Below are 24,815 nucleotides of genomic sequence, written 5' to 3'. Positions count from 1 at the left end.
TCCAAAATCAATGCGATCAGCCTACTACAACAGATCGATCAGCCATATCAAGTGACAAGGGTGTCCTGCTAAACCATTGTAGCAGACACAGTATATACAGTATGTGGGTTCTGATCTCCTTGAATTCAGATGCACATAGAAGTAGGTATTAAATAGAGTAGTCATATTATTAGGGTAAATATAGTACCCATCCAGACGCAGGCTACCTTGCCGTGGTGGACGGGCACAGATATTTTTGATCAAAATACATATATGCTAAGCACCTCATGTTTCTCTGCATAGTAAATGTGGTATTAGTTTATATATAGATCATATCCTTCACCTGCTATATTCTGATTTCCCTTTTAATTATGGCCATGTGATCCTGTGTAGTTACCTTATCTTGCAGGATGTGCTGATTAATTCAGCTTTTGTCCTTTGTATATTTGTATCCTAAAATAATGGGTCCCTGTGTGTATCCCCATGTATGTAGCAGACAAAACTTACGGTGACTGTTTTTGCATCCAATTCTGTGAAGTAAAAATGTCCTCCTTCGAAGTCTCCATTTAAATACAGTATGGCACTGAAAATGAAATAAATTAGAAGGAAAGGGAATAATTAATTTAATTTACTATGAAAGGAGTTGTCCAGTTTCCTATACTGATGACCAAGGATAGGTCATCAATATCAGATCAGCAGGGTCCGACTTCCGGCACCGCCACCGATCAGCTGTTTGAAGAGAAATAGAAATGTCCTGAGGATAGGTCATCACTAAACCAGACAACCACTTTGCTTAGTCCAAAGAAACCCTAAACCGTTTTCTTCCCCAGTATTCTCACTGCCATTTTTGGCGGATCGGAGGCGGACCTATTCATTTGAATGGGGCCACAAAAGATATGGACAGCACACCGTATTTCCATTCTGCAGCCCTGCACAAGAAAGAAAATAGACTATGTGCTATTCTTATCTATTTACCAGACAAGAATAGGCAGGGACGCGCGGATCTGCAAAATGCAGAACATGTATGGACGTGTGTCCATGGATCCGCAATTTGCAGGCAGCAACATGGATACGGTTGTGTAAATGCCCTATACAAAATGGGCCTAATTACCAAATCATATCTCCAAGGTGTTACCCAAATGTATAAATGAACCCCTAATAAGGTAACACCACACAAGATAAATATACCATCATCTTTATTGATCACATGATTAAAAAATTAAAATTTTATAAAAACAGATCCACACCCACATACAGAAAAAAGCGACTGTGAAAAGGTGCTGGGGTGTTAGGTGCCATTTGTGGTCGATATTTTACATTTATTATATTAATATTGCCTCATATACAGTATTACTGCTTTGGGGCGGTTAATTTTTTTTTTGTAGGGATTTTACCCTTTTTTTTTTATTCGATTTCACATTGTCCACTGTGGCATCTTTCCTGTATGTGGGTCTGCATCTGTTTTTTATGAGATTTGATGTTTTTAATCATGTGATTAATAAAGATTATGGTATTTTCATCTCAGAGATTATCGTGTGGTGTTATCTTATTAGTTGTTACATATGTTACATAACAAGCACAACCCTCACCCCCCCTGTGCAAAAAATTCAAGTACAAATGGACATCCTCCATTTACACAGCCTCAGATTAGTACAGTCCCACAGCCAACGTCATGTATAAAGTCGGTGCCAACCACCATCTCTCCAGAAATCTCCCAGCACCAGACAGATCCAAAATACATGCACTGAATCAGCAGGAGTAGCCGAACATGACATTTCACATTGTGTTGTATCCCTCACTCCAACTCTGCATAGGCAGATAGGGTATAGGTGTAGTGTATACCCTAAATAAATATGTGGTACCCTATGTGCCGGGCTTAAAGGGGTCTTTTGAGATTCTGATATTAAATCTCCGAAAATCCCCTTTAAAGATAGCTTTGGGACCTGCACCAACATGACACCCTGAGTGGGTCCTACATCAGCTTTTCAAGATCTTTTAAATTGCCTTCAGTGCCTAAGGGAAATTATAACGCAGCAAATGTTAATACAAAGTAGAGCTGAATCCTCTAGTAAAGCCCTCTCTGGAAAAAATATCATAAATTACGTTGGTTTCAAGTAATAAGGAACAATTATTAACTAGTGTAGAATGAATATATAGTTCGGGTCTATTCACACGTCCGTTGTTCTGGCTCCGCATCCGTTCCGCAAAATTGCAATGGGGCTGCAAAAGATACAGACAGCAGGACTCTTAAAATAATATTTAAAGGGGGTTGGACCATCTCCCACATTGGTGGCATATTACTGGGATAGGCCACCAATGTCTGATAGGTTTGGGATCCGCATCTATCTCTAGATCTTAGCAAAATGAAGGAGAATTTCCACGCATGAGCGGTCACCCTCCATTCATTTCTATCGGACTGCTGGAAATAACTGAGTGATATGCTATTTCCGTTAGCCCCATAGAAGTGAATAGAGCGGTGGCCGCACTTTCGTGGTACACTTCCCATTCATTTCTATGGGACAGCCGAAAATAGCTGAGCACACTGCGCGGGTATTTTCAGTACTCCCATAGAAATGAATGGAGGGCGGCTATGCATGCGCAGTCCGCTTTCCTTTGCGGTCTCCGTTCTAGAGACAGAAGCGAGTCCCAGAATTGAGATAGGCCAACTCTTTTAATGACCTTTAAAGAAGTTGTCTGGGATAAGAAAAAAATGTTGTGTATTAGTTCCTCAGAAATAGTGCCACTCCTAACCATGGGCGGTATGTGGTATTGCAGCTCAGCCTATTTTAGAGAACAGGGCCGATCTGCAAACCCGGACACAGTCCATGAGCTACGGTGAAAAAAAAAAAAAAAGGGAAAACCATATATTTAAACACAGAACATAACTAGTTCTGTATGACTACTATATCTTTTGCAGGTGCAGACCACAAATCAGCAGGAAAGCCCCGGCATGGCAATTTAGCCTTGGGAAAAACATTTCTTTTAACGCTATCTTTAGAAAATGATATATCCCTTTGCTCTGCCCTACGTTATTGACTCCACAGACATGTCGCTACTTGTATACGGGGCCTAAAATCCAGACGGGCGTTAGCCGACAGCCTAAAACATCCCAATATTCACAAAAATGGTTTAACTGAGGCTAGAGCTACATTACAAGCTCAAGTGACTTGGTGCTGGAAACAAGTGCAGGATTAGCAGATTTACTGGATTTCAGATACCGAAGTGAGATTACGCCATGAAGTGTTAATGAAAAAATACATAATATATGGGGATGCATAAGTTGGTGGCCTGCCACGTGGCCGTGTAGCACTGGGTTCATAGGTTTTGGAACCGCGCTGCTGGGAGCTATGTATTCCGGTCACAGGTGGATGATACAAGGGTGTCAGCCCCTCTCCTCGACAACCAAAGGATATGGTCCTCCCAGACCTCCTCCTCTACAGGGTTTAAGGGGATAGGCAAGATAGTGAAGCACCCTTGAGAATGTTGTTCTAAAAGGTTTTATTCTACTTACAACAGGTCAGTAGACAAAAGGCATAAAAATACAAGATGATCGTCACGTTCCTGCCCGACCCGGGTTTCGCTACCTCGCTTCTTCAAGGGCGATGACTGAGCATGCTCACAAACGAGCCCTATAAATAGCCCAGCCCTCTCATTATTAATCAAGCGGGTGTGGTTCCCATCCGTATAGGACATTTTCAAAATAACAGTTTTACAACATATAACATAAAATCACACTGATGCAATCATTTTTAAAAATACAAACATGAGAATATAAAATTATACACGGGAGTGGATTGTTACTCCCTATTGCCAATTTGTGTAAAGGCCCTTTCGGGTTACCGCTGTTCAGTATATACATTCAGCCTCTTATTAAGGATCTATCCCCCACTTAATCCTCTCTTGTCCTCGGTGTATCCCAACTCAATTTATTATAGTACATATACATTCCATCCACTCCTCGGATATTATACCGGTATTCTCCACCTACTCCCGGAGCGTCATTCAGCTAATTTCCACTCCTCCTGTAACATCCCTCCACAGGACGCCATCCGATTCTGGGACGTCACACAGGTAATCTCCGCCCACTCTTAGAACATCACTCAGGGGGGCGCCACCCACTCCGGTAGCGTCATTCAGGTGTTCTCGACCCCGCCTCCACCCCTGACGTTCCCATCACAAGGCATAATTATCCAATGGAGCAGCCAGGTAACCTGACGTCATCCAAAGGTCCTTAGGAGGCCAGGTAGAGAACAGCCGAACGCCGCCACCGGTGGGTCATTTTACAGTAAACATGGTTTAAGGTCAAATTCAATGTTGAGTCCTCTGGGTTGTAGGGTTCCTAGCTGGTAAATCCACTCCACTTCCTTTCTATTGATTTGTGCCAGCGAGTCCCCCCCACGCCAGTGTGGCTTAACAGTTTCAACTCCAGCGAATTTTAACCCTTGTGGGTTTTTTCCATGTGATATTTTAAAGTGTGCTGATACGCTATGGGTCATTAAGCCTTTTTTGATGTTCCGTAGATGCTCTTGTATCCTAACTTTCAGCTTCCTAATTGTCCGTCCCACGTACTGGAGCCCACAAGGGCATTCCAGTACGTAGATGATGCCCTCATTTTCGCACGAACAATTGTTCTTTATACGGAATTCAGCCCCATTCGTTTTAGACACTATCTGTTTAATATTCACCTGTCGATCTCTGGAGTTCCGATTTTTACAGCCTGCACAAAAGCCACACCAGGTAAATTTTCCTTCTTTTTTCTCCTTCACATTAACTGGGGGTATGGCACTCCGTACAAGTTTCTCTCTAATGTTGGTCGCTTTTTTAAAAATAAAAGAGGGATTTGCAGGTATTATTTTTCCTATTGTAGGATCGTTTTTTAAAACTCCCCAGTTCTTTTTCACCATTTTCTTAATATTATCTGACATGGAGCAAAATTTGGTCACAAATGAAAATCTGTAGTCCCTATTTTCTTTTACCACTATTCTTTTTGTATGTTCTTTTTTTCCCTTTGTTTCCATCTCTACTTTCTGTATGCATTCATCTAAATTGGCCTCATCATATCCTCTCTCCACAAACCTATTTTTTAACACCCCACATTGCGTTCTGTATTCACCCACCTCTGTACAATTACGGGCCATCCTCTTGAACTGTCCTTTCGGAATGTTCCTGAGCCATGGGCCGTAATGACAGCTCTTCATATCAATAAAGGAGTTCACGTCTGTTTCTTTAAAATAGGAGCTAGTAAGGAAACGCCCATTTTCAACCCGAATGCATAGGTCAAGAAAATTAACGCTTGTGTTACTGATTTCCCCCACAAAACGTAGATTCCAACTATTGTGGTTCAATTGGGAGATAAAGGACTCGAGTCCCTCCTTTCCTCCTTCCCACACCAGGAGACAGTCATCAATATACCTCCTCCAGAAGGTCAATTTGCCTCCCGGAGTGTCCGCTCCTAGTGTGGGAAGGATGAAATTCTCCTCCCAGGCCCCCATAAAAATATTTGCGAAGCTGGGGGCGAATTTCGCCCCCATCGCAGTGCCCCCAGCTTCGCAAATATTTTTATGGGGGCCTGGGAGGAGAATTTCATCCTTCCCACACTAGGAGCGGACACTCCGGGAGGCAAATTGACCTTCTGGAGGAGGTATATTGATGACTGTCTCCTGGTGTGGGAAGGAGGAAAGGAGGGACTCGAGTCCTTTATCTCCCAATTGAACCACAATAGTTGGAATCTACGTTTTGTGGGGGAAATCAGTAACACAAGCGTTAATTTTCTTGACCTATGCATTCGGGTTGAAAATGGGCGTTTCCTTACTAGCTCCTATTTTAAAGAAACAGACGTGAACTCCTTTATTGATATGAAGAGCTGTCATTACGGCCCATGGCTCAGGAACATTCCGAAAGGACAGTTCAAGAGGATGGCCCGTAATTGTACAGAGGTGGGTGAATACAGAACGCAATGTGGGGTGTTAAAAAATAGGTTTGTGGAGAGAGGATATGATGAGGCCAATTTAGATGAATGCATACAGAAAGTAGAGATGGAAACAAAGGGAAAAAAAGAACATACAAAAAGAATAGTGGTAAAAGAAAATAGGGACTACAGATTTTCATTTGTGACCAAATTTTGCTCCATGTCAGATAATATTAAGAAAATGGTGAAAAAGAACTGGGGAGTTTTAAAAAACGATCCTACAATAGGAAAAATAATACCTGCAAATCCCTCTTTTATTTTTAAAAAAGCGACCAACATTAGAGAGAAACTTGTACGGAGTGCCATACCCCCAGTTAATGTGAAGGAGAAAAAAGAAGGAAAATTTACCTGGTGTGGCTTTTGTGCAGGCTGTAAAAATCGGAACTCCAGAGATCGACAGGTGAATATTAAACAGATAGTGTCTAAAACGAATGGGGCTGAATTCCGTATAAAGAACAATTGTTCGTGCGAAAATGAGGGCATCATCTACGTACTGGAATGCCCTTGTGGGCTCCAGTACGTGGGACGGACAATTAGGAAGCTGAAAGTTAGGATACAAGAGCATCTACGGAACATCAAAAAAGGCTTAATGACCCATAGCGTATCAGCACACTTTAAAATATCACATGAAAAAACCCACAAGGGTTAAAATTCGCTGGAGTTGAAACTGTTAAGCCACACTGGCGTGGGGGGGACTCGCTGGCACAAATCAATAGAAAGGAAGTGGAGTGGATTTACCAGCTAGGAACCCTACAACCCAGAGGATTCAACATTGAATTTGACCTTAAACCATGTTTACTGTAAAATGACCCACCGGTGGCGGCGTTCGGCTGTTCTCTACCTGGCCTCCTAAGGACCTTTGGATGACGTCAGGTTACCTGGCTGCTCCATTGGATAATTATGCCTTGTGATGGGAACGTCAGGGGTGGAGGCGGGGTCGAGAACACCTGAATGACGCTACCGGAGTGGGTGGCGCCCCCCTGAGTGATGTTCTAAGAGTGGGCGGAGATTACCTGTGTGACGTCCCAGAATCGGATGGCGTCCTGTGGAGGGATGTTACAGGAGGAGTGGAAATTAGCTGAATGACGCTCCGGGAGTAGGTGGAGAATACCGGTATAATATCCGAGGAGTGGATGGAATGTATATGTACTATAATAAATTGAGTTGGGATACACCGAGGACAAGAGAGGATTAAGTGGGGGATAGATCCTTAATAAGAGGCTGAATGTATATACTGAACAGCGGTAACCCGAAAGGGCCTTTACACAAATTGGCAATAGGGAGTAACAATCCACTCCCGTGTATAATTTTATATTCTCATGTTTGTATTTTTAAAAATGATTGCATCAGTGTGATTTTATGTTATATGTTGTAAAACTGTTATTTTGAAAATGTCCTATACGGATGGGAACCACACCCGCTTGATTAATAATGAGAGGGCTGGGCTATTTATAGGGCTCGTTTGTGAGCATGCTCAGTCATCGCCCTTGAAGAAGCGAGGTAGCGAAACCCGGGTCGGGCAGGAACGTGACGATCATCTTGTATTTTTATGCCTTTTGTCTACTGACCTGTTGTAAGTAGAATAAAACCTTTTAGAACAACATTCTCAAGGGTGCTTCACTATCTTGCCTATCCCCTTAAACCCTGTAGAGGAGGAGGTCTGGGAGGACCATATCCTTTGGTTGTCGAGGAGAGGGGCTGACACCCTTGTATCATCCACCTGTGACCGGAATACATAGCTCCCAGCAGCGCGGTTCCAAAACCTATGAACTTGACTTTGCCAGTGTGAAACCTACCACACGAACCCGGGACCAGCAGCAGCGCAAGTAACTGTCCGTGTTGAGACGCAGGACTGACTTTCTGTTTTTGTGTTTTACGTGTAGCACTGGGTGTCCGTGTTTCAATACCAACCAAACTGGAAGGAGAATTACCTGTAATCCCGGAAGGTATAGGCAGGGTTCTCCTTTATACACATCAAAGCTTCAGCGTTCAGAATGCAGTTATCCACATGCACAGGGTGGCTCAAATCTTTCCGCTCAGCTTGCTTTTCTATAAATATAATGTCTGTTAGTTACAGGTTACTATCATTCAGAAGTAAGACAATTTTACAATATTTTAACCTTCACTTTAAGAGTCTTTCCGTGACCTTTTAACTGATGACCTATACTCTGCTTAGGTGATCAGTATCTGATCATAGGGGCGCAACACCCAGGACTCCTGCTGATCAGGCTTTTGAGAAGGCCACGGCTATGGCCCGCTCGCAGCTTACCCTAGACCAGTGACGTCATGTTCATTGGTCATGTGGCCTAGGTGCAGCTCAGCCCCATTAAAGAGAAGGGAGCTGAGCTGTGATACCATGCACAGCGCTCTGTTTGGTAAGCTGCGGCGTTCATAGGAGTGCCAATGCATTCTCAAACAGCTGATCAGCGGGGGTCCTGGGTGTCAGACCCCAAATGGTCAGATACTGATGACCAACAGATTAAAATGTCATAGGTACTTGCCTCAGAGGATAGCGGGAATCATGCAAGTCAGCACCGGACGGCCACTGTTCCAGTATATGACATCTAAAGAAGCAATCTGCATATGCCGTTTTGTCATAAGTGCTCCTCATGGCAAGAGCTGAACAGCCGGGAAGTCTCCTCTACAGTGGATCAGGAAGGAGCACTGGCAGAAGCAAGTAGGTGCTGTTCACTGTGGTCCATGGTCATGTCACATTAAAGGGGTATTCCCATCTTAAGAAGTGATGGCCAATTGCTAGCATACACTATCACTGTATGGTCAGTAGCGCTGAGGCCCCTTTTAGACTTTCTCTGCAACCCATTGTGCAGGGGAACTACAGAACAGCCCCAAGTGAGGCCTGGTGGCCATGAATACCGCTGTGCAGGGAAAAGCAGTGGGGGGGCACAGAATCCCTGGGTCCTTCATTCTCAGATTGGTGGGGGTCAAACACTCGCTGAACATTAAGTGATGATATGAAGTGATATGCCAAAACTTTGCAAGACCAAAAACTCCTTTAAATTAGTGGGACTGGACTGATGAGTGCCGGACGCGGTTTCAGAAGTCTGGCATCATGTAAGTCCCCTGGGTAGTGGATTATTAGGATATTACAGCACTCACCCAACCCAAATAATAACATGACTGATGTTAAAGTGACCTCACCTTCGATGGCTGTACGGCAGACCAGGTGAGAATAAGAGAAGTACAAGGGGGAATCCAGGCGGAAATACGACTCCACCACACGCCTCACTTTCTCTGTGACGTTGTAGTAGAGGTGAGCGCTCCTCAGCGGGACTTTTCCTTCCTGCCCTAGCTAAAAGCAATTCACATATGTAAAAAGTTAAAAGGGTTTTCCGACAACATTTGAAAAAGGTCAAACTGCATTATAAACACTGCCCCCAAAAACCAATTGTATTATTTCGTAGCTTCTCTTATGATCCCTATTCTACCAACCTGCTCCTCACACTTCCAGTCTGTTTTATTAGATGAAAGACTACATCTCCCAGCTAGCATTGGCATCTCAGTCAGCTCCAGATCCACCCAGTACACCTCCCTTACAGTATTTTATCCTGTCTACTCTACCTCCCGGCCCAGGTGGTCTAAGCATGCGTGTGCTTGAACCATGCATGCTCACTGTGTGTCTGAGCTGGTCCTGCCTGCCCCCCCCCCCCCCCCCCAATATACATGACATCAGTAATGACATCACTTTCTTCAAATAGAATGCAAGGCATTGCAGCCATGAATAAATCCGATGTCAGCAGAGGCTGAAAATATTTTTGGTGGCAGCAATTGCTACAGTTTTGGAAACTTAAAGGGGTATTCCCATCTGATATGCCCCCATTATCTGATAGGTGCGGGTGCCAACGCTGGGACACATACCTATATAGAGAACAGAGCACTGAAAGTGGTGGCTGGAGGACCCCGGCCGGAGGTCGGGCCGCCATCAAGGACTTTCCCCATAGAAGTGAATGGGAGCGATTTAAAAAAAAAACAATGGTCCATGGAATTGTCCAGTGTCCATGGAATATGGATGACACATGGACAACCAAAAACGGACACATGGAATAAACACAGATCAACCACTGACCATCTTGTCACGGATTTCATCATGGACGTGTGAAAGAGGCCTTCAGAACAGGAAAACCCATTGAGGGCTCCTACACACATGAATTTGGTTAGAATTTTCTTTCTGTTAAAAATGCCACAGAGGCCCATTCACATAACCATATTTTCGGTTTACACCCAATCTGCGTTTTTTGGGGATTCGATGCGGACCCATTTATTTCAATGGGGCGGCAAAAAATGTGGACAGCACACCGTGTGCGAACAAGAATAGGAATTTTAACAATGGGGCCCGCAAAAACCGGATGAAAAACGAATGTCATCTGTATTGTTTTGTGGACCGCAAAATACATAAGTTCATGTGAATGCACCCTAAGAAAGTATTGTTGTTGATTTTTTTTTTGCATGTCACAGTTTTTTCTTCAGAATTTTTTTTTTCAGGTGTCTTTTTTCCTATAGGAAAGGGGGACGGAAAAACGCCCGACTAAAATGCCATTGCTTCAACATACTACTTTTTTTTTTAAAGCCATAAACACAAAAACTTTGCCAATTTGAAAAAACAAAACAAAAAACACTAGTATGTCCTTTCAGATAACAACGGCTGTTTTTCTCCTCCCAAAATGCATGTAAATAAAGTGTAAAGAAACTGAAAAATGCCATTAAAAAAAACTGCGTGTCCCTTTACAAACACTCATCCCCTTTTCAAAGGATGGGGAATAGGGGAGAGATTTATCAAAACTGGTGTAAAGTAGAACTGGTTTAGTTGCCCACAGCAACCAATCAGAATCCACCTTTGATTTTCCAAAGGAGCTCTGAAAAATGAAAGGTGGAATCTGATTGGTTGCTATGGGCAACTATGCCAGTTCTACTTTACACCAGTTTTGATAAATCTCCTCCTTAGTGTCTAATCGGCAATGGGGCCCCCGCTGATCATTAGAACGGGGGGCCTTGTATTGCTCCTTTCGACTGAAGTGGTTGTCACGCAAGTGTGCCTCTGTTCCTATCAACTCTATAGGACTGCCGCGAGATAGCCACGTCCTTGTACTCTGGTTGTCCCATAGACTTGATTGGAGTGGCAGGATGCTTACAGATAGGGGATAAGTGTTCCATTTTTGATGGAACCAAAGAAGGATTCTTCAAGATTGTTTGTACAAGTCATGTCGTTTCGCTTTGTATGAGGAATGCAGAAGAGGCCAAAGAAGCAAATACCCTATGAGTAAAAAATACCTCACACCTCCTCTAGGGGACACTATCGTGCAGGTACTAAATGCATGGTTTACCTACCTTTAGTGCTTTATACACAGTTACTCCATAAAACTTCTCATTCGGGGTATGAGGGGAGGTTGTGCCCCGATATCCATCACCCGCTGAGGCTGCGGCCTACGACACAAGACAGACCAGGTGCAGATGAGATTTTTTTACTTCACACTGATCGGTCCTGGTAATTTGCAATACAGAGGGGCACTTACATTAGTAAGACGTAACAGTTCCCGACATTCATCTTCAGAGATGATCCCGTCGGTCACCACTCTCTGTGATCCATTGAGGGTCTTCGAATTCATCACTACGCTGACTTCATCAAATAAAACTGGGCCACCTGAGGAACGAGACTCCGGACCGTGAACGAATGGCTTTGACACAGAAATGAAGAGATGAATGCACGTCCACGCAGGACATGTACGGTATACGCTGCGGATCTGCCGCTTCACCGCACCGGCATAGTGGATGAGATTTAAAGAAGTCTCATCCACAAGTTGCAAAGGAAAATTGAGCCGTGGAGCGGCTTTTAAATCCACATAAATGTTTATGCTGCAGGTGTCCACCACGGATTTCACCTTTTGCAATGCAGAGGCTGAAATCTGATGCAATTCCGCAGCAAAATCCGTACTGGAAATTTCGCTGTAGACCATCTGCTTTACAGTTCATACAGCAATTTTCCAAACATATGAATACATTCTAACAAAAATTGCATTCTTCTGTAAAAAAAAAAAAGAGCTTGCTTTGTCTAAAAGGGGTGTTCCAGTTGTGACAAGTTATCCCCTATCCTGTGGATATAGGATAACTATTAGATTGATGAGGGTCCTACCGATCACGAGAACAGGGGCTACGTACCTCTCGGGGACCCATGAAATGAATGGAGTGGCAGGCAGGGCACACACAGGGAGTGCTGGAATCAGCTGTCTCCAGAATTCCCATAGAGATGAATGGAGCGGCAAATCGCATCCTGGACCTGACACTCTGTTCATTTCATAGGGGGGAGGCCAAAGGGTACGGGGCCTACGTTCTTGTGACTGGTGAGGTCCCAGAGGTAGAATATCCAACGATCTAGTAAGGGACAACTTGTCACAACTGGAAGATCCCTTTAAAGGTAGTTAGATCCGCTCAAAGTTCATACACCCATAGAGTGCATCTTTGTACCTTCTCTAAAATGACAAGATGGCTCTTTACCTGCTTCAATTTAATGAACCGTGTAGCGATGGATCATAACCTAATCTTTCTTTTTTTTCTACTAGATTTATTATTTCCCCTTTAATTTCTGCTTCTTTTTTCTTCTCTCTTTTTTGGATCTCACATAGTCAGGTATCCCCCGTCCCCCCTTAGATCTATTAGATTGTATTTAAGGGTACAGCCACACGGTCAGGTTTCCTGACGCAGTTTTGGAAGTCATATCTTTCCTTCTCCTTTTATGATCCATTCCTGATTTATTCTCCTTTCACACTAGCGTTTTTGCTGGATCCAGTATTACTGATAATACAACTATCTGCATCCGTTATCAACGGATCCTGTTGTATCATCTTTAACATGGCCAAGACGGATCCGTCATGAACTCCATTGAAAGCCATGGGGGGACGGATCCGTTTTCTATTGTGTCAGAGTTTGCTCTCCGGTATGGGAATGCAACCAAATGGAATGTATTTTGGAGCACTCCATTCTGTTCAGTTACGTTTTGTCCCCATTGACAATGAAAGGGGACAAAACTGAAGCGTTTTTTTTCTGGTGTTAAGACCCTATGACGGATCTCTATACCGGAAAATAGAAACGCAAGCATGAAAGTAGCCGTAGGCTTCCAGAACTGCATCAGGAAACCTGACCGTGTGGCCAAACCCTTAGGAATTTGCAAATATTTAAAGGGTTTATGCCATGATTGATGTAACAAAATGAGAATCAGACATCATATAGTACACTCACTACAATGACTTCCTAACAAGCTAGACCCAGCCATGTACCTCACATGGGTCCAGAGATCTCCACACTCACTGCTCTAATTGCTCTGCTAGATTATCTTCAGCCTGGCGGCTCAGGGGCATGTCCTTTCTGCTGCAGCTCTCCCCCTGTACCTGCCACAGCTTCTAACAGAAGATATGGCTGGTGGCAGTTGAAGATTTGAACTGAGTGTGTGCATCCAGCTCAGTGAGATGGACAAAAAAGAAAAAGAACAAACAGCAGGTGGCGCTATACAGATACATTTTATTGAATAACTCACTGGCTATACTAAATGATTAATTATATGCAATTACAAAAGAATTCAGATCCAGGTGCTGGTTTGTAAAATGTAGAATATGCTTCTTGACACAACCCCTTTAATATAACGTGCAGCTGCAGCTTAAGGCTCAATTCACACCTGAGCGTTCTGAAAGGAGCGCTCTGTATGCGCGATTGTACGGACGTTTACAAGCGCGCATACAGAGACAAGTGTGCACACAGTGTCGCGCGTTCCCGAAAGTCTATGTACGGGAACGCGCGACAAGCGCCCAAAAAAACGCTCCTGTACTTGTGTGAGCGTCGGGCGTTTTACAGCGCGATCGTACGCGCTGTAAAACGCCCAGGTGAGAACCATTCCCATAGGGAAGCATTGGTTTCTCCTTGTTGAGCGTTTTACAGCGCGTAGGAACGCGCTGTAAAACGCTCAGGTGTGAATTGAGCCTTAGGGTAAGCCCGCATGGGATGGAAATGCTGTGGATTTTATCTGTGACCTATTTGCACAGGTAAAATCTGCTGCCGATTTCAGTAACAGATGATCTCGCCCGCATGCTGCAGAACCTACAGTGTGGAGATTGATTCATTAATTGCAGTTTCATTCCTGTTGAGGCGTTTCGCAGTCTCCTCATGTCTCATGTTGCACTGCTACACCACTGACAATCATTAGATCCAATGTCGCGCAACTTTTATGGGGCTGCGCAGCCCCAACCTAAATCCCCGTTCAGATTCGCAACATATGGCAAAAGATAGGACACGTCCTAGCTTTTGCAGTTCGGGGGCACAGATGGAAGCCCATGGAGACACTCGGAAGCCCTTCTGCGGCTTCCTGGTCTGTGCCTCTGCACCGCAAAAGATAGGACATGTCCTATCTTTTGTCGTATGTTGCGGATCGCGAACCCATTCAAGTCAATGCATCCGCACCGCAGCATGGAGTTCACACGGCCGGTGCCCGTGTATTGCGGACATGCTGTTTGCGGTCCACAACACATCGGGCGTGGTGACCATACAGTTGTCTGAAAGGGGCCCAACAAGGGAATGGGCTATTGACATTCAAAAACATTTCCCCCCGTTTACTTTTGATATCAGGGGCACCTTACCTTCTCTTACAGTTTTTGTTATATCAAATGACTCCTTGGTCTTCTCTTCCACCAGATTCTCAATCTCTTTCATTAAGTTACCAATCTCCTCAGATATTCTGGCTGCAGTTTCTCGTTCCATTCTAAAAGAAGAACATATAGGACAATCATTGGAGGAGATTGATCAAAACCGGTGTAAAGGAAAACTAGCAACCAATCAGATTCTAGCAACCAATCAGATACTAGCAACCAATCAGATACTAGCAACCAATCAGATTCCACCTTTCACTTTTCAGAGCTTCTTTGGAAAATGAAAGGCGTAATCTGATTGGTTGCTATGGGCAACTAAACCAGTTCTACTTTACACCTTTTTGACAAATCGCCCCCATTATTTCCTTGCACTGTTAGAAGTTAAAGGTATTCTACTGCCAGTCTCCTCTTTGGGTGAAAGTGAATAGGACGACCACAGCACTAGCTGCACTCTCCCAGCGTTCCCAGAGCCCTTAATGCTACTCTGCCCAGTTATACGACAACAACACCCCCCCCCCTTCCATACTGCTTATCATTAGGCAGATTTGACAACTGCTGTGGACTTGGTAATAGTGGTTGTCACCAGAAAACATCCAAAGAGAACACTTGAAGGGGCGTCTGGTATTTTGATATTGATGACCTATCCTCAGGATAATGCCTCATTCAGACGGCCATAGTGTTTTGCGGATCCGCAAAACAAGGATACCGGCCGCAGCCATATTAGAAAAGGCCTATTCTGGTGGACAAGGAAAGGACGTGCTCTATCCTTTCTGCGGAGCTGTGGAACGGAACCACAGATGCGGACAGCACACGGTGTGCTATCCGCATCTTTTGCGGCCCCATTGAAATAAATCAAAATGGACGACTTTAACCAAAACGAACTTGAAATTTAACAACGAATGATCGCTTTAGCTGACTGATGACAGATCATTATAGTCTGAAAACAAAATCGCCCGCGTTTACTATTGTTGGACGGAAGATATTTCTTTGTAAGAACATTCCCAGGAATATCTTTTATCCGCAAAACACGAACAGCGGCAATGTGCATTCCGCATTTTGCGGACCGCACATTGCCAGCACTAATAGAATATGCCTATTCTTGTCCGCTCTTGTGGACAAGAATAGGACATGTTCTATTTTTTTTCAGGATCAGAATTGCGGAACCGGAAGTGCGGGTCCGCAATTCCGGATCGGGGCCGCACGTCGTGCGGCCCCATAGAAATGAATGGGTCCGCAATTCCGTTCCGCAAAATGCGGAGCGGAATTGCAGATGTGTGAATGGAGCCTAAATCTGCCCCATTGTCATACACCTTGTGCAGGGTCTGAGGGGACAGGTTCGCAGGCCAGAAAATCCATGCACCGCCCCACACAATGTAACACAATATATCAGGGTTTCCTTGTGTGTTCCTTTAAAAACTGGCCAGAAACTAAGGGTCCATTCACACGTCCACAAGTGTGTTGCGGTCTGCATATTGCGGATCCGCAAAACATGAACACCGGCCATGTGCGTTCCGCATTTTGCGGACAACACATGGCCGGCACTATGATAGAAATGCCTATTCTTGTCCGTGGCTGCGGACAAGAATAGGACATGCTCCATCTTTTTTGTGTGCTACCCGCATCTTTTGTGGCTCTATTGAAATGAATGTGTCTGCACCCGTTCCGCAAAATCCACCTTTAAACTCAAGAACTTCAATTGAGACCTCTTTCACACAAACGATACAGATTGTGTCAGGGTCTGTTCAGGAAAACAAATGGTTTTTAACGGAAGCCCCATTCACTTCTATGGAGCCAGGGCTGAGTAAAAACGCAGAATATAGAACATGCTGCAATTTTTTCCTGAAAGCAGAAATGATGCATGAAAAACGACGCTCAGGTCCACAGACCCACTGGGATTCACATCCGGATGCTATGTGTTTGAATCACGCATTGCACCCGTAAGGAAAACTTGCTCGTGTGAAAGGGGCACTGTCAGTTTTTCATGCATTTTCTCGCTATTTTAATGGCAGTCTTGCATCTCTTTTTAACGGTTGTTAAAAACAGTAATTCACAATGGATGATATTAATTGGCTTTCTTTAATAAACTCACAACCCCTGCAGTATACATAATGCCCCCCATAGTGGTCCTCAGCTGTAATAATGTGGGGTTTTTTAAGCCTGAAAAAAAAAATACTCACCAAGTCGATCCTTTCTTGATGCTGAAGGACCTGCGCTCCCAGTGATCATGGTGATGTCATCACGCTTGAGCGAAGGTCCTTCAGTATCAAGAGGGGAGCGACTGCCTCTGTGCGTGCAAGTGTATGAGGTCATTTTTTAACCCCTAAAAGGTTTACCAATTTCTACCGGCCGTTAGATGGGTGCACTCCTGTCTAAGAGCTGTTAAGGATGACAACTTTTTTAGCCACCCGCAACAGCAGTTCCTGTCGTCCCCATCCCATGTTTAGTACATTTTTCACGCCCTTGTTTGCTAACACTGCAGGAGATGGAGGATTATCTCTTCTCTGTTATCGCCACCAATAATATGGGGACAAGACCGACCTAAAAAGCGCCCCTGGATCGAGCACACACGCCCGGGATGGAGCACACACGCCCGGGATGGAGCATATGTGGTACATTATATGATCTTACTTCTGTTTTTCTCTCAGTCTTTTCGGGATGACACTGTCGGGTGTCCATGTATCCTGTGAAGAGCAAACATATCATTACTTGTATTCTCACTGGTCATGATAGTGCATCAGTCAAGCTGTGAGGGGTTCCTACTTTGTGACTGTCAATTTTTAGGCTGATGCTAGACGGCACTTGTCGTCATTAGGCTATTTTGACATTTCCTTTTTGTTGGATCTGTCATGGATCAGCAAAAACGCTGGATAATACAACTGGCTGCATCCGTTATGAATTGTATTATCTCTAAACTAGCCATGATGTATCCAGCACTAAAACCATTGTAAGTCAATAGGTGACGGATGCGTTTTCTTTTGTGTCGGAGAAAACAAAACCGGCACCATTGACTTACATTGTGTTTCATGTTGGATCCGTCCTGCTCCGCATCCCATGACCCACTCAAATGCTGCTTGCAGCATTTTTCTGTCCGGCATGGGAACACAACGAAAGGGAACAGAATGCATTCTGGTGCATTCCGTTCCGTCCAAGATTTGTCCCCGTTGACAATGAATGGGGACAAAACCGCAGCGATTTCCTCCGGTATTGAGATCCTATGACGGATCTCAATACCAGAAAGGAAAAACACTGATGTGAAAGTAGACTTAGTTACAACACCGTCTTTTTGTGTCAATGTTTGTCAAACCTTGTTGCCCCGATATTATCACTCATACATACAATCTTTAAGACAAAGAAAATCTCCAAGCATGCCATGGGAAACGAGGGTTTGTTTCTTCCCTAGCTGGCTCAGTTGAACAAAATGACTGCCCCATAAACTCTCTTTAGCAATCCGTGTAAAGAAAGATGTGTTTTTGCGGCTGTTACAGTAACTTTTCCAGGAGATGATACTGGTTGTGAGGCCAGTGGACAATGCCCGCCGACGCCTCTCTTCTCCTCCTAGGTACGGGTGTTGGAGCCCTCACCTTCTTTTCTGTGAGGCCTGCTGTGCGCCTGCTAGGCCTCTCTGCACCTGTAGGGTGTGCATGCGTGCCTTCTCTGGCTCTTAACGGAGTTGTCCAGGATTAGAAAAACATGGCTGCTTTCTTCACGAAACAGCACCACATCTGTCCATGTGTTGTGTCTGGTAGGACTGATCAGCCTCATTAAACTGAATGCAATACCACACACAATCTGTGGACAGGTGTGGTGCTGTTTTTGGAAGCAAGAAGGTATTTTTTTTCTGACCCTGGACACCCCTTTAAATTTCCCTGCATCTAAGGCTACTTTCACACTCGCGTTTGGTTCTGCACAGACGGATCCGCACCGATAATACAACCGTCTGCATCCGTTCAGAACGGATCTGTTTGTATTATCTTTAACATAGCAAAGACGGATCCGTCTTGAACACCACTGAAAGTCAATGGAGGACGGATCCGTTTTCTATTGTGCCAGAGAAAACGGATCTGTCCCCATTGACTTACATTGTGTGTCAGAACGGATCCGAAAGACGCGTTTTGGTGTCCGCCTCCAAAGCGGAATGGAGACATAACGGAGGCAAACTGATGCATTCTGAGCGGATCCTTTTCCATTCAGAATGCATTAGGGCAAAACTGATCCGTTTTGCCCTGAACGGATCTCACAAAGGGAAAGCCAAAACGCCAGTGTGAAAGTACTCTAAGTCTACTCCAGTCAATAGTTGTCTAACCACCTTCTCCTGTGGGCGGGTGCAGGAGCAAAAGGTTACGTGCTAACGTGCACCATTGCGTTGTTCTGCCCAATCATGTACCAACCTCTGCATGTCTCTGGATTTGATCCTTTGCTGCCTGACCTGACCTCTGCCTGGTCCTCCTACTGGCCATGAGCTGCATGCACTGACTTCAGTCTGTCTCTTACTAGAGTTTTGCATGAACACTCTGTTTTACCCCGGTATCTCTTGACCACCGTAGGTGAGCAATCTACTGAACAGAGAATACTCCAGGAGACAGAGGCCTGGTGGTTCCCCTGCAGCAGAGTCCAGATCCCTGTAGCGAGGTTAAAGGCTGAAGACCAGGGGGCTGCCAGGACAACACCCTTAGGTGGCCCTAAGTCAAATGAGTTCAGTAGACAAAGCAGATCCATATCCACTTCTTTTACACTGGTATCTATGTACCCACAATATCCAATCAGAATCCAGGCTTCATTTCTCAGTGCAGTTAAGGGTACTTTCACACTAGCGTTTTTCTTTTCCGGCATAGAGTTCCGTCCTAGTGGCTCTATACCAGAAAAGAACTGATCAGTTTTATCCCCATCCATTCTGAATGGAGAGTAATCCGTTCAGTTTGCATCAGGATGTCTTCAGTTCAGTCGTTTTGACTAATCAGGCAAAAGAGAAAACCGCAGCATGCTACGGTTTTCTCTCCGGCGAAAAAAAACTGACTTGCCTGAATGCCGGATGCGGAATTTTTTCCCATAGGAATGTATTAGCGCCGGATGCGGCATTCAGAATACCGGAATGCCGGATCCGTCCTTCCGGCCTGCGCAGACCGGTAAAAATGTGAAAAAATGTACAAGACGGATCCGTCTGTCCGCATGATGTGAGACGGATCCGCATCCGGATCCGTCTCACAAATGCTTTCAGTCAGCGGCAGATCGGCGGATCCGGCGGGCAGTTCCGATGACGGAACTGCCCGCCGGATCACACTGCCGCAAGTGTGAAAGTAGCCTTAGAAAATAACTCTGTTTGGCCTAATGATTTGCCTTAGTTCAAAACATGTATGCATTTATATGTCATAGAGCATTTCACAAACTGAGTGTAAAGGAAAATCATGAAAATTCAAACAAATGCATTTTACATCAACTTACAGGGTCCACAAAGGGAATTCCAAAGATGTCGTAGGCAAAATAGAGCAACTCCTTCTCCAGTAAGCTTCTCTTAATGTAAGACTGGATGCTCTAGAAGAGGAACATCATGTAAGCACACCGCACTGTATGGAGGCCGGTACAATAAATATCATCGGTAAGTACTGGGCTTGACAAGGACAATTAAGGGTACATCCAGATGAACCGTAGTTTGTGCTGGAAAGGTTTGCGTGAATTATGTGCAGATCTGCTAAGGATTTGCCACGGATTTCGCCTTGTGCAATGGAAAGGGTTAAATCCATGGCAGAAATATGCAGCATAAATGCGTACTGCAGGTCAATGTATGCTTTTTCTGCAGCTTGCAGATGAGATTTCTTACAATCTCGTCCACTTTGCTGGTACTGTAAAACGCTGCGTATTTTCCGCACACAGATCCTTAATGCAAATCTGCATAGTCCTGTGTGGATCTACCCTTAAAGGGGTTCTCTGGGATCAATTATTTTTATTTTTTTTGTGATTCTAGGTCCCCCACACACTGTTTACATCTGTTTATTTTTGTCTAACTTCCTGCTGCTCTGCACTGTGGGTCCCAGCGTAGCGCGGCATCATGTGCTTTCAGACGACTCTCATCTTCACCGTGACTCCGCCCCCTCATTGTTATTCCGCCTCCTGCCGCACATTTTCCTTCCCCCCCTTAGTAACACCCCTAAACTCCTGCTGGGTCAGTCCTTTGAAACATGATTAGGTCCGAGTATTGCTTCTATCTCCAGCCTGCCGCCCCATTTGCCTGCATTGGAGGCGTTTACTATGCTAATTAGCATAGTTCCCTTGATTCCCTTCATTGTGAACAACACGCCCTCCCCGGTGAAGTCACCGGACCGGAGGGGCGTGGCTTAGCGTGATCTGTTGAGGTACCACCCCTTCGAGCATTCTGCATAATGCCTGCGGCTGATAGTGACGTCACCAGGCTCCCTGCGAAGCGGAAGAAGCGGCGTCGCTCTGCAGAAGGGACCCGGTACGTCACTGAATGTGAGAAAAGACTCACTTCCAGCTGAGAATTTGTGTAATTAAGGCCTCATGCACACGACCGTTGTGTGCATCCGTGGCCGTTGTGCCGTTTTCCGTGATTTTCTGCGGACCCATTGACTTTCAATGGGTCCGTTGAAAACTCGGAAAATGCACCGTTGTTCATCCGCGGCCATGATCCGTGTTTCCTGTCCATCAAAAAAATATGACCTGTCCTATTTTTTTTTACGGACAACGGTTCACGAACCCATTCAAGTAAATGGGTCCGTGAAAAAACACGGATGCACACAAGATTGGCCTCCGCGTCCGTGGCCGTTGGCAACTTTCACACAGACGGATCACAGATCCGTCTGCATAAAAGCTTTTTCAGATATGAGTTTTCACGAAGTGAAAACTCATATCCGACAGTATATTCTAACACAGAGGTGTTTCCATAGTGATGGGGACGCTTCAAGTTAGAATATACTGAGAACTGTGTACATGACTGCCCCCTGCTGCCTGGCAGCACCCGATCTCTTACAGGGGGCTGTGATCCGCACAATTAACCCCTCAGGTGCCGCACCTAAAGGGTTAATTGTGCGTATCATAGCCCCCTGTAAGAGATCAGGTGCTGCCAGGCAGGAGGGGGCACACCCCCTCTCTCCCCAATATTATATTCATTGGTGGCCAGTGCGGCCTCCCCTCTCCCCCCCCCCCCCCCCAGTTAAAATCACTTTCCGAATCCCCCATCATTGGTGGCCAGTGCGGCCTCACATCTCCCCCCCCCCTAGTTAAAATTACGTTCCGAATCCCCCATCATTGGTGGCCAGTGCGGCCTCACCTCTTCCCCCCCCCCCCCCCTAGTTAAAATCACATTCCCCCATCATTGGTGGCAGTGGAGAGTTCCGATTGGAGTCCCAGTTTAATCGCTGGGGCTCCGATCGGTAACCATGGCAACCAGGACGCTACTGCAGTCCTGGTTGCCATGGTTACTTAGCAATTTTTAGAAGCATTATACTTACCTGCGATGTCTGTGACCGGCCGGGGGCTCCTCCTACTGGTAAGTGACAGGTCTGTGCTATAGGCAATGCGCCGCACAGACCTTTCACTTACCAGTAGGAGGAGCGCCCAGACGGTCACAGACATCGCAGCTCGCAGGTAAGTATAATGCTTCTAAAAATTGCTAAGTAACTATGGCAACCAGGACTGCAGTAGCGTCCTGGTTGCCATGGTTACCGATCGGAGCCCCAGCGATTAAACTGGGACTCCGATCGGAACTCTCCACTGCCACCAATGATGGGGGAACGTGATTTTAACTGGGGGGGGGGAGGCCGCACTGGCCACCAATGAATATAATATTGGAGAGGGAGGGGGTCTGCCCCCTCCTGCCTGGCAGCACCTGATCTCTTACAGGGGGCTATGATACGCACAATTAACCCTTTAGGTGCTGTACCTGAGGGGTTAATTGTGCTGATCACAGCCCCCTGTAAAAGATCGGGTGCTGCCAGGCAGCAGGGGGCAGTCATGTACACAGTTCTTAGGATATTCTAACTTGAAGCGTCCCCATCACTATGGGAACGCCTCTGTGTTAGAATATACTGTCGGATATGAGTTTCACGATCGAACTCAAATCCGATGGTATATTCTAACATAGAGGCGTTCCCATGGTGATGGGGACGCTTCAAGTTAAAATATACCATCGGATTGGAGAAAACTCAGATCCTATGGTATATTAACTCCTGACTTTACATTGAAAGTCAATGGGGGACGGATCCGTTTGCAATTGCACCATATTGTGTCAACGTCAAACGGATCCGTCCACATTGACTTGCATTGTAATTCAGGACGGATCCGTTTGGCTCCGCACGGCCAGGCGGACACCAAAACGAAATTTTTTTCATGTCCGTGGATCCTCCAAAAGTCAAGGAAGACCCACGGACGAAAAAATGGTCACGGATCACGGACCAACGGAACCCCGTTTTTCGTGTGCATGAGGCCTAATATGGAGCATCAGAAAAGTATGGGAAAGGTAGGATAGTCATTTAGGAGATATTTATGTCCTTGTTAAACAATTAAACCAATGTCCCCAATCCCGGACAACCCCTTTAAAGGGACATGCTTGATGAAAAAAATGTTTAAAGCCTAGCTAGATATTTACGAAGAAGGTGTCCAAATCATTCTGGAGCCCTTCATCTTCATCCTGGGAATGACTAGAGGGTTGGGGCCTAAAGGGGTTCTCCGGGAATTGGATATGGACAGCCTATCATCAATATCGGATCGCCAGGGATCGGACACTGATGAGGCTGCTGCCAGATGATCGCTAATGAGTATTCATGGTAATGCTCATTAGCAATGATCTGGCAGTGTAATACTGCCGCCAATTACCACCACCACCGCCAACTAGCAAACACTCGTTCATTGGGCAATCCAAATCTTTCAACAGGTTTAAAAATCATTGTTTGTAGGCGGCAGATTGTGGTGTCTAATCACGATCTGCTACCGGCAAACAATGATTCAGTATGGGGATAGAGATGGCATTGGCGATCGCTCGTCTCCATGCTGCAGAAGAGATCGCTGCATGTCATAGCAGTGGTCTACTCCGGTAGCGAGCAGGCGATTGCTGAAATTGAACACTTCCCTCCTGACAATCGCCTGCCTGATCTGACCGTCTAATACAGCCTTTAGTGTAACTTAACATTGTTTTAAGGATTCTACATTGCTGTCAGTGAATGGGAATATTCCAGTCCAAGGATGGAAAGTGCAGGCGCCATGTACCCAATTTTTTTTTTTTTATAAGGAGATATACAGCTATGTGTGCAGCGCACAGAGAAGGTTTCCATTCTCTGACAACAAGCCAGGTCCTGCCGGGGTTCACAGAAGGTTTTTCTTGCCCGACTTTAGTATCTCTTCAAAGTTGATTCAGATCTATTTTAAAGTCCTATTCCGGTAATTTGAAGTTATTAGATTGTTGAAAGTCCTTCTGTTGGGACCCTCCACCAATTATTATATCCTGTAGATATGGGTGACCTTCAATACCCCTATAAAAGACTTACAGGGATTTAATGAAACTGATTCCAGTTTCTTCTCCACTCACCTCTCTTGGTTGAATTACAGAAGCACTCTCCTCCCCCAGGACGGCGGTATAGTAGATCAAGTTCTGGTTCATGACCTCATCATTAGGGTGGAATAGTAGGTAGGTTTTGGTACATTCAATCGCTTTTGTATAATTCTCAGCTGGGAAGTAGCACAGATGTCTTGGTGAAGGGATAGCAATCCATTATACATCATAATATGTCAGAAAATAGTCTCCAGGACTTACTTATCCATGGCTTATCCTAAGGATAGGTCATCGATATCGAGATCAGCGGGGGTCCTACTCTTAGCAACCCCAACAACCAGCTGTTTTCACTAGCTGCCGAACCAGATATCAGACCTACACTGTTGCGGACATCGTGTGGTGACCACGCCTGGTTGCTGCAGCACTGCTCCCATTCACTTGACTGGAAGCAGCACTGCAGCCACTAGAAAGCACACAGCTGTGTAGCTCAAGTGCCTGGTGCTGGCACCATAGCTTGTAGATGACCAGTAGGGGGTGCCAGGAGTCGATCTGATTTTGATAACTTATCCTAAGGATAGGTCATTGATAAGAAAGTAATGGAAACCCTACTTAAAGGGGTTTTCAATTTGAAGCCAAGCCTGCTGTACACATTCTGGCTCCCTTTACTGGTCTTCCAGTTCTTGTCTATAAACTTCCGGATGGACAGGATCATGTGTGCCGCTAC

At 45.2% G+C, this 24,815-nt stretch overlaps 1 protein-coding gene across 2 annotated transcripts in view; it reads right to left on the bottom strand.

The window, feature by feature from the left end:
• Positions 1-24,815, bottom strand: part of P3H1 (prolyl 3-hydroxylase 1) — a 50,388-nt gene that overhangs the window by 8,384 nt on the left and 17,189 nt on the right. For both annotated transcript variants that reach the window (XR_005778305.1, XM_040428650.1), the window contains exons 5-13: positions 24,128-24,267; positions 20,032-20,121; positions 17,221-17,273; positions 14,584-14,705; positions 11,476-11,603; positions 11,291-11,386; positions 9,107-9,257; positions 7,879-7,996; positions 487-562 (exon numbers count right to left, since the gene is read on the bottom strand). Coding sequence is in view for 1 of the 2 variants with exons in the window: in XM_040428650.1 (XP_040284584.1) it covers positions 487-562; positions 7,879-7,996; positions 9,107-9,257; positions 11,291-11,386; positions 11,476-11,603; positions 14,584-14,705; positions 17,221-17,273; positions 20,032-20,121; positions 24,128-24,267 (974 nt within the window). In the remaining variant the exon portion in view is untranslated. The remainder of the gene's footprint in view (positions 1-486; positions 563-7,878; positions 7,997-9,106; positions 9,258-11,290; positions 11,387-11,475; positions 11,604-14,583; positions 14,706-17,220; positions 17,274-20,031; positions 20,122-24,127; positions 24,268-24,815) is intronic.

This window comes from Bufo bufo, chromosome 1 (assembly GCF_905171765.1).
Source record: "Bufo bufo chromosome 1, aBufBuf1.1, whole genome shotgun sequence".
Lineage (NCBI taxonomy): Eukaryota > Metazoa > Chordata > Amphibia > Anura > Bufonidae > Bufo > Bufo bufo.
Note: the sequence above shows the minus strand (reverse complement) of the source record. Positions and strands in the feature narration are given on the sequence as shown.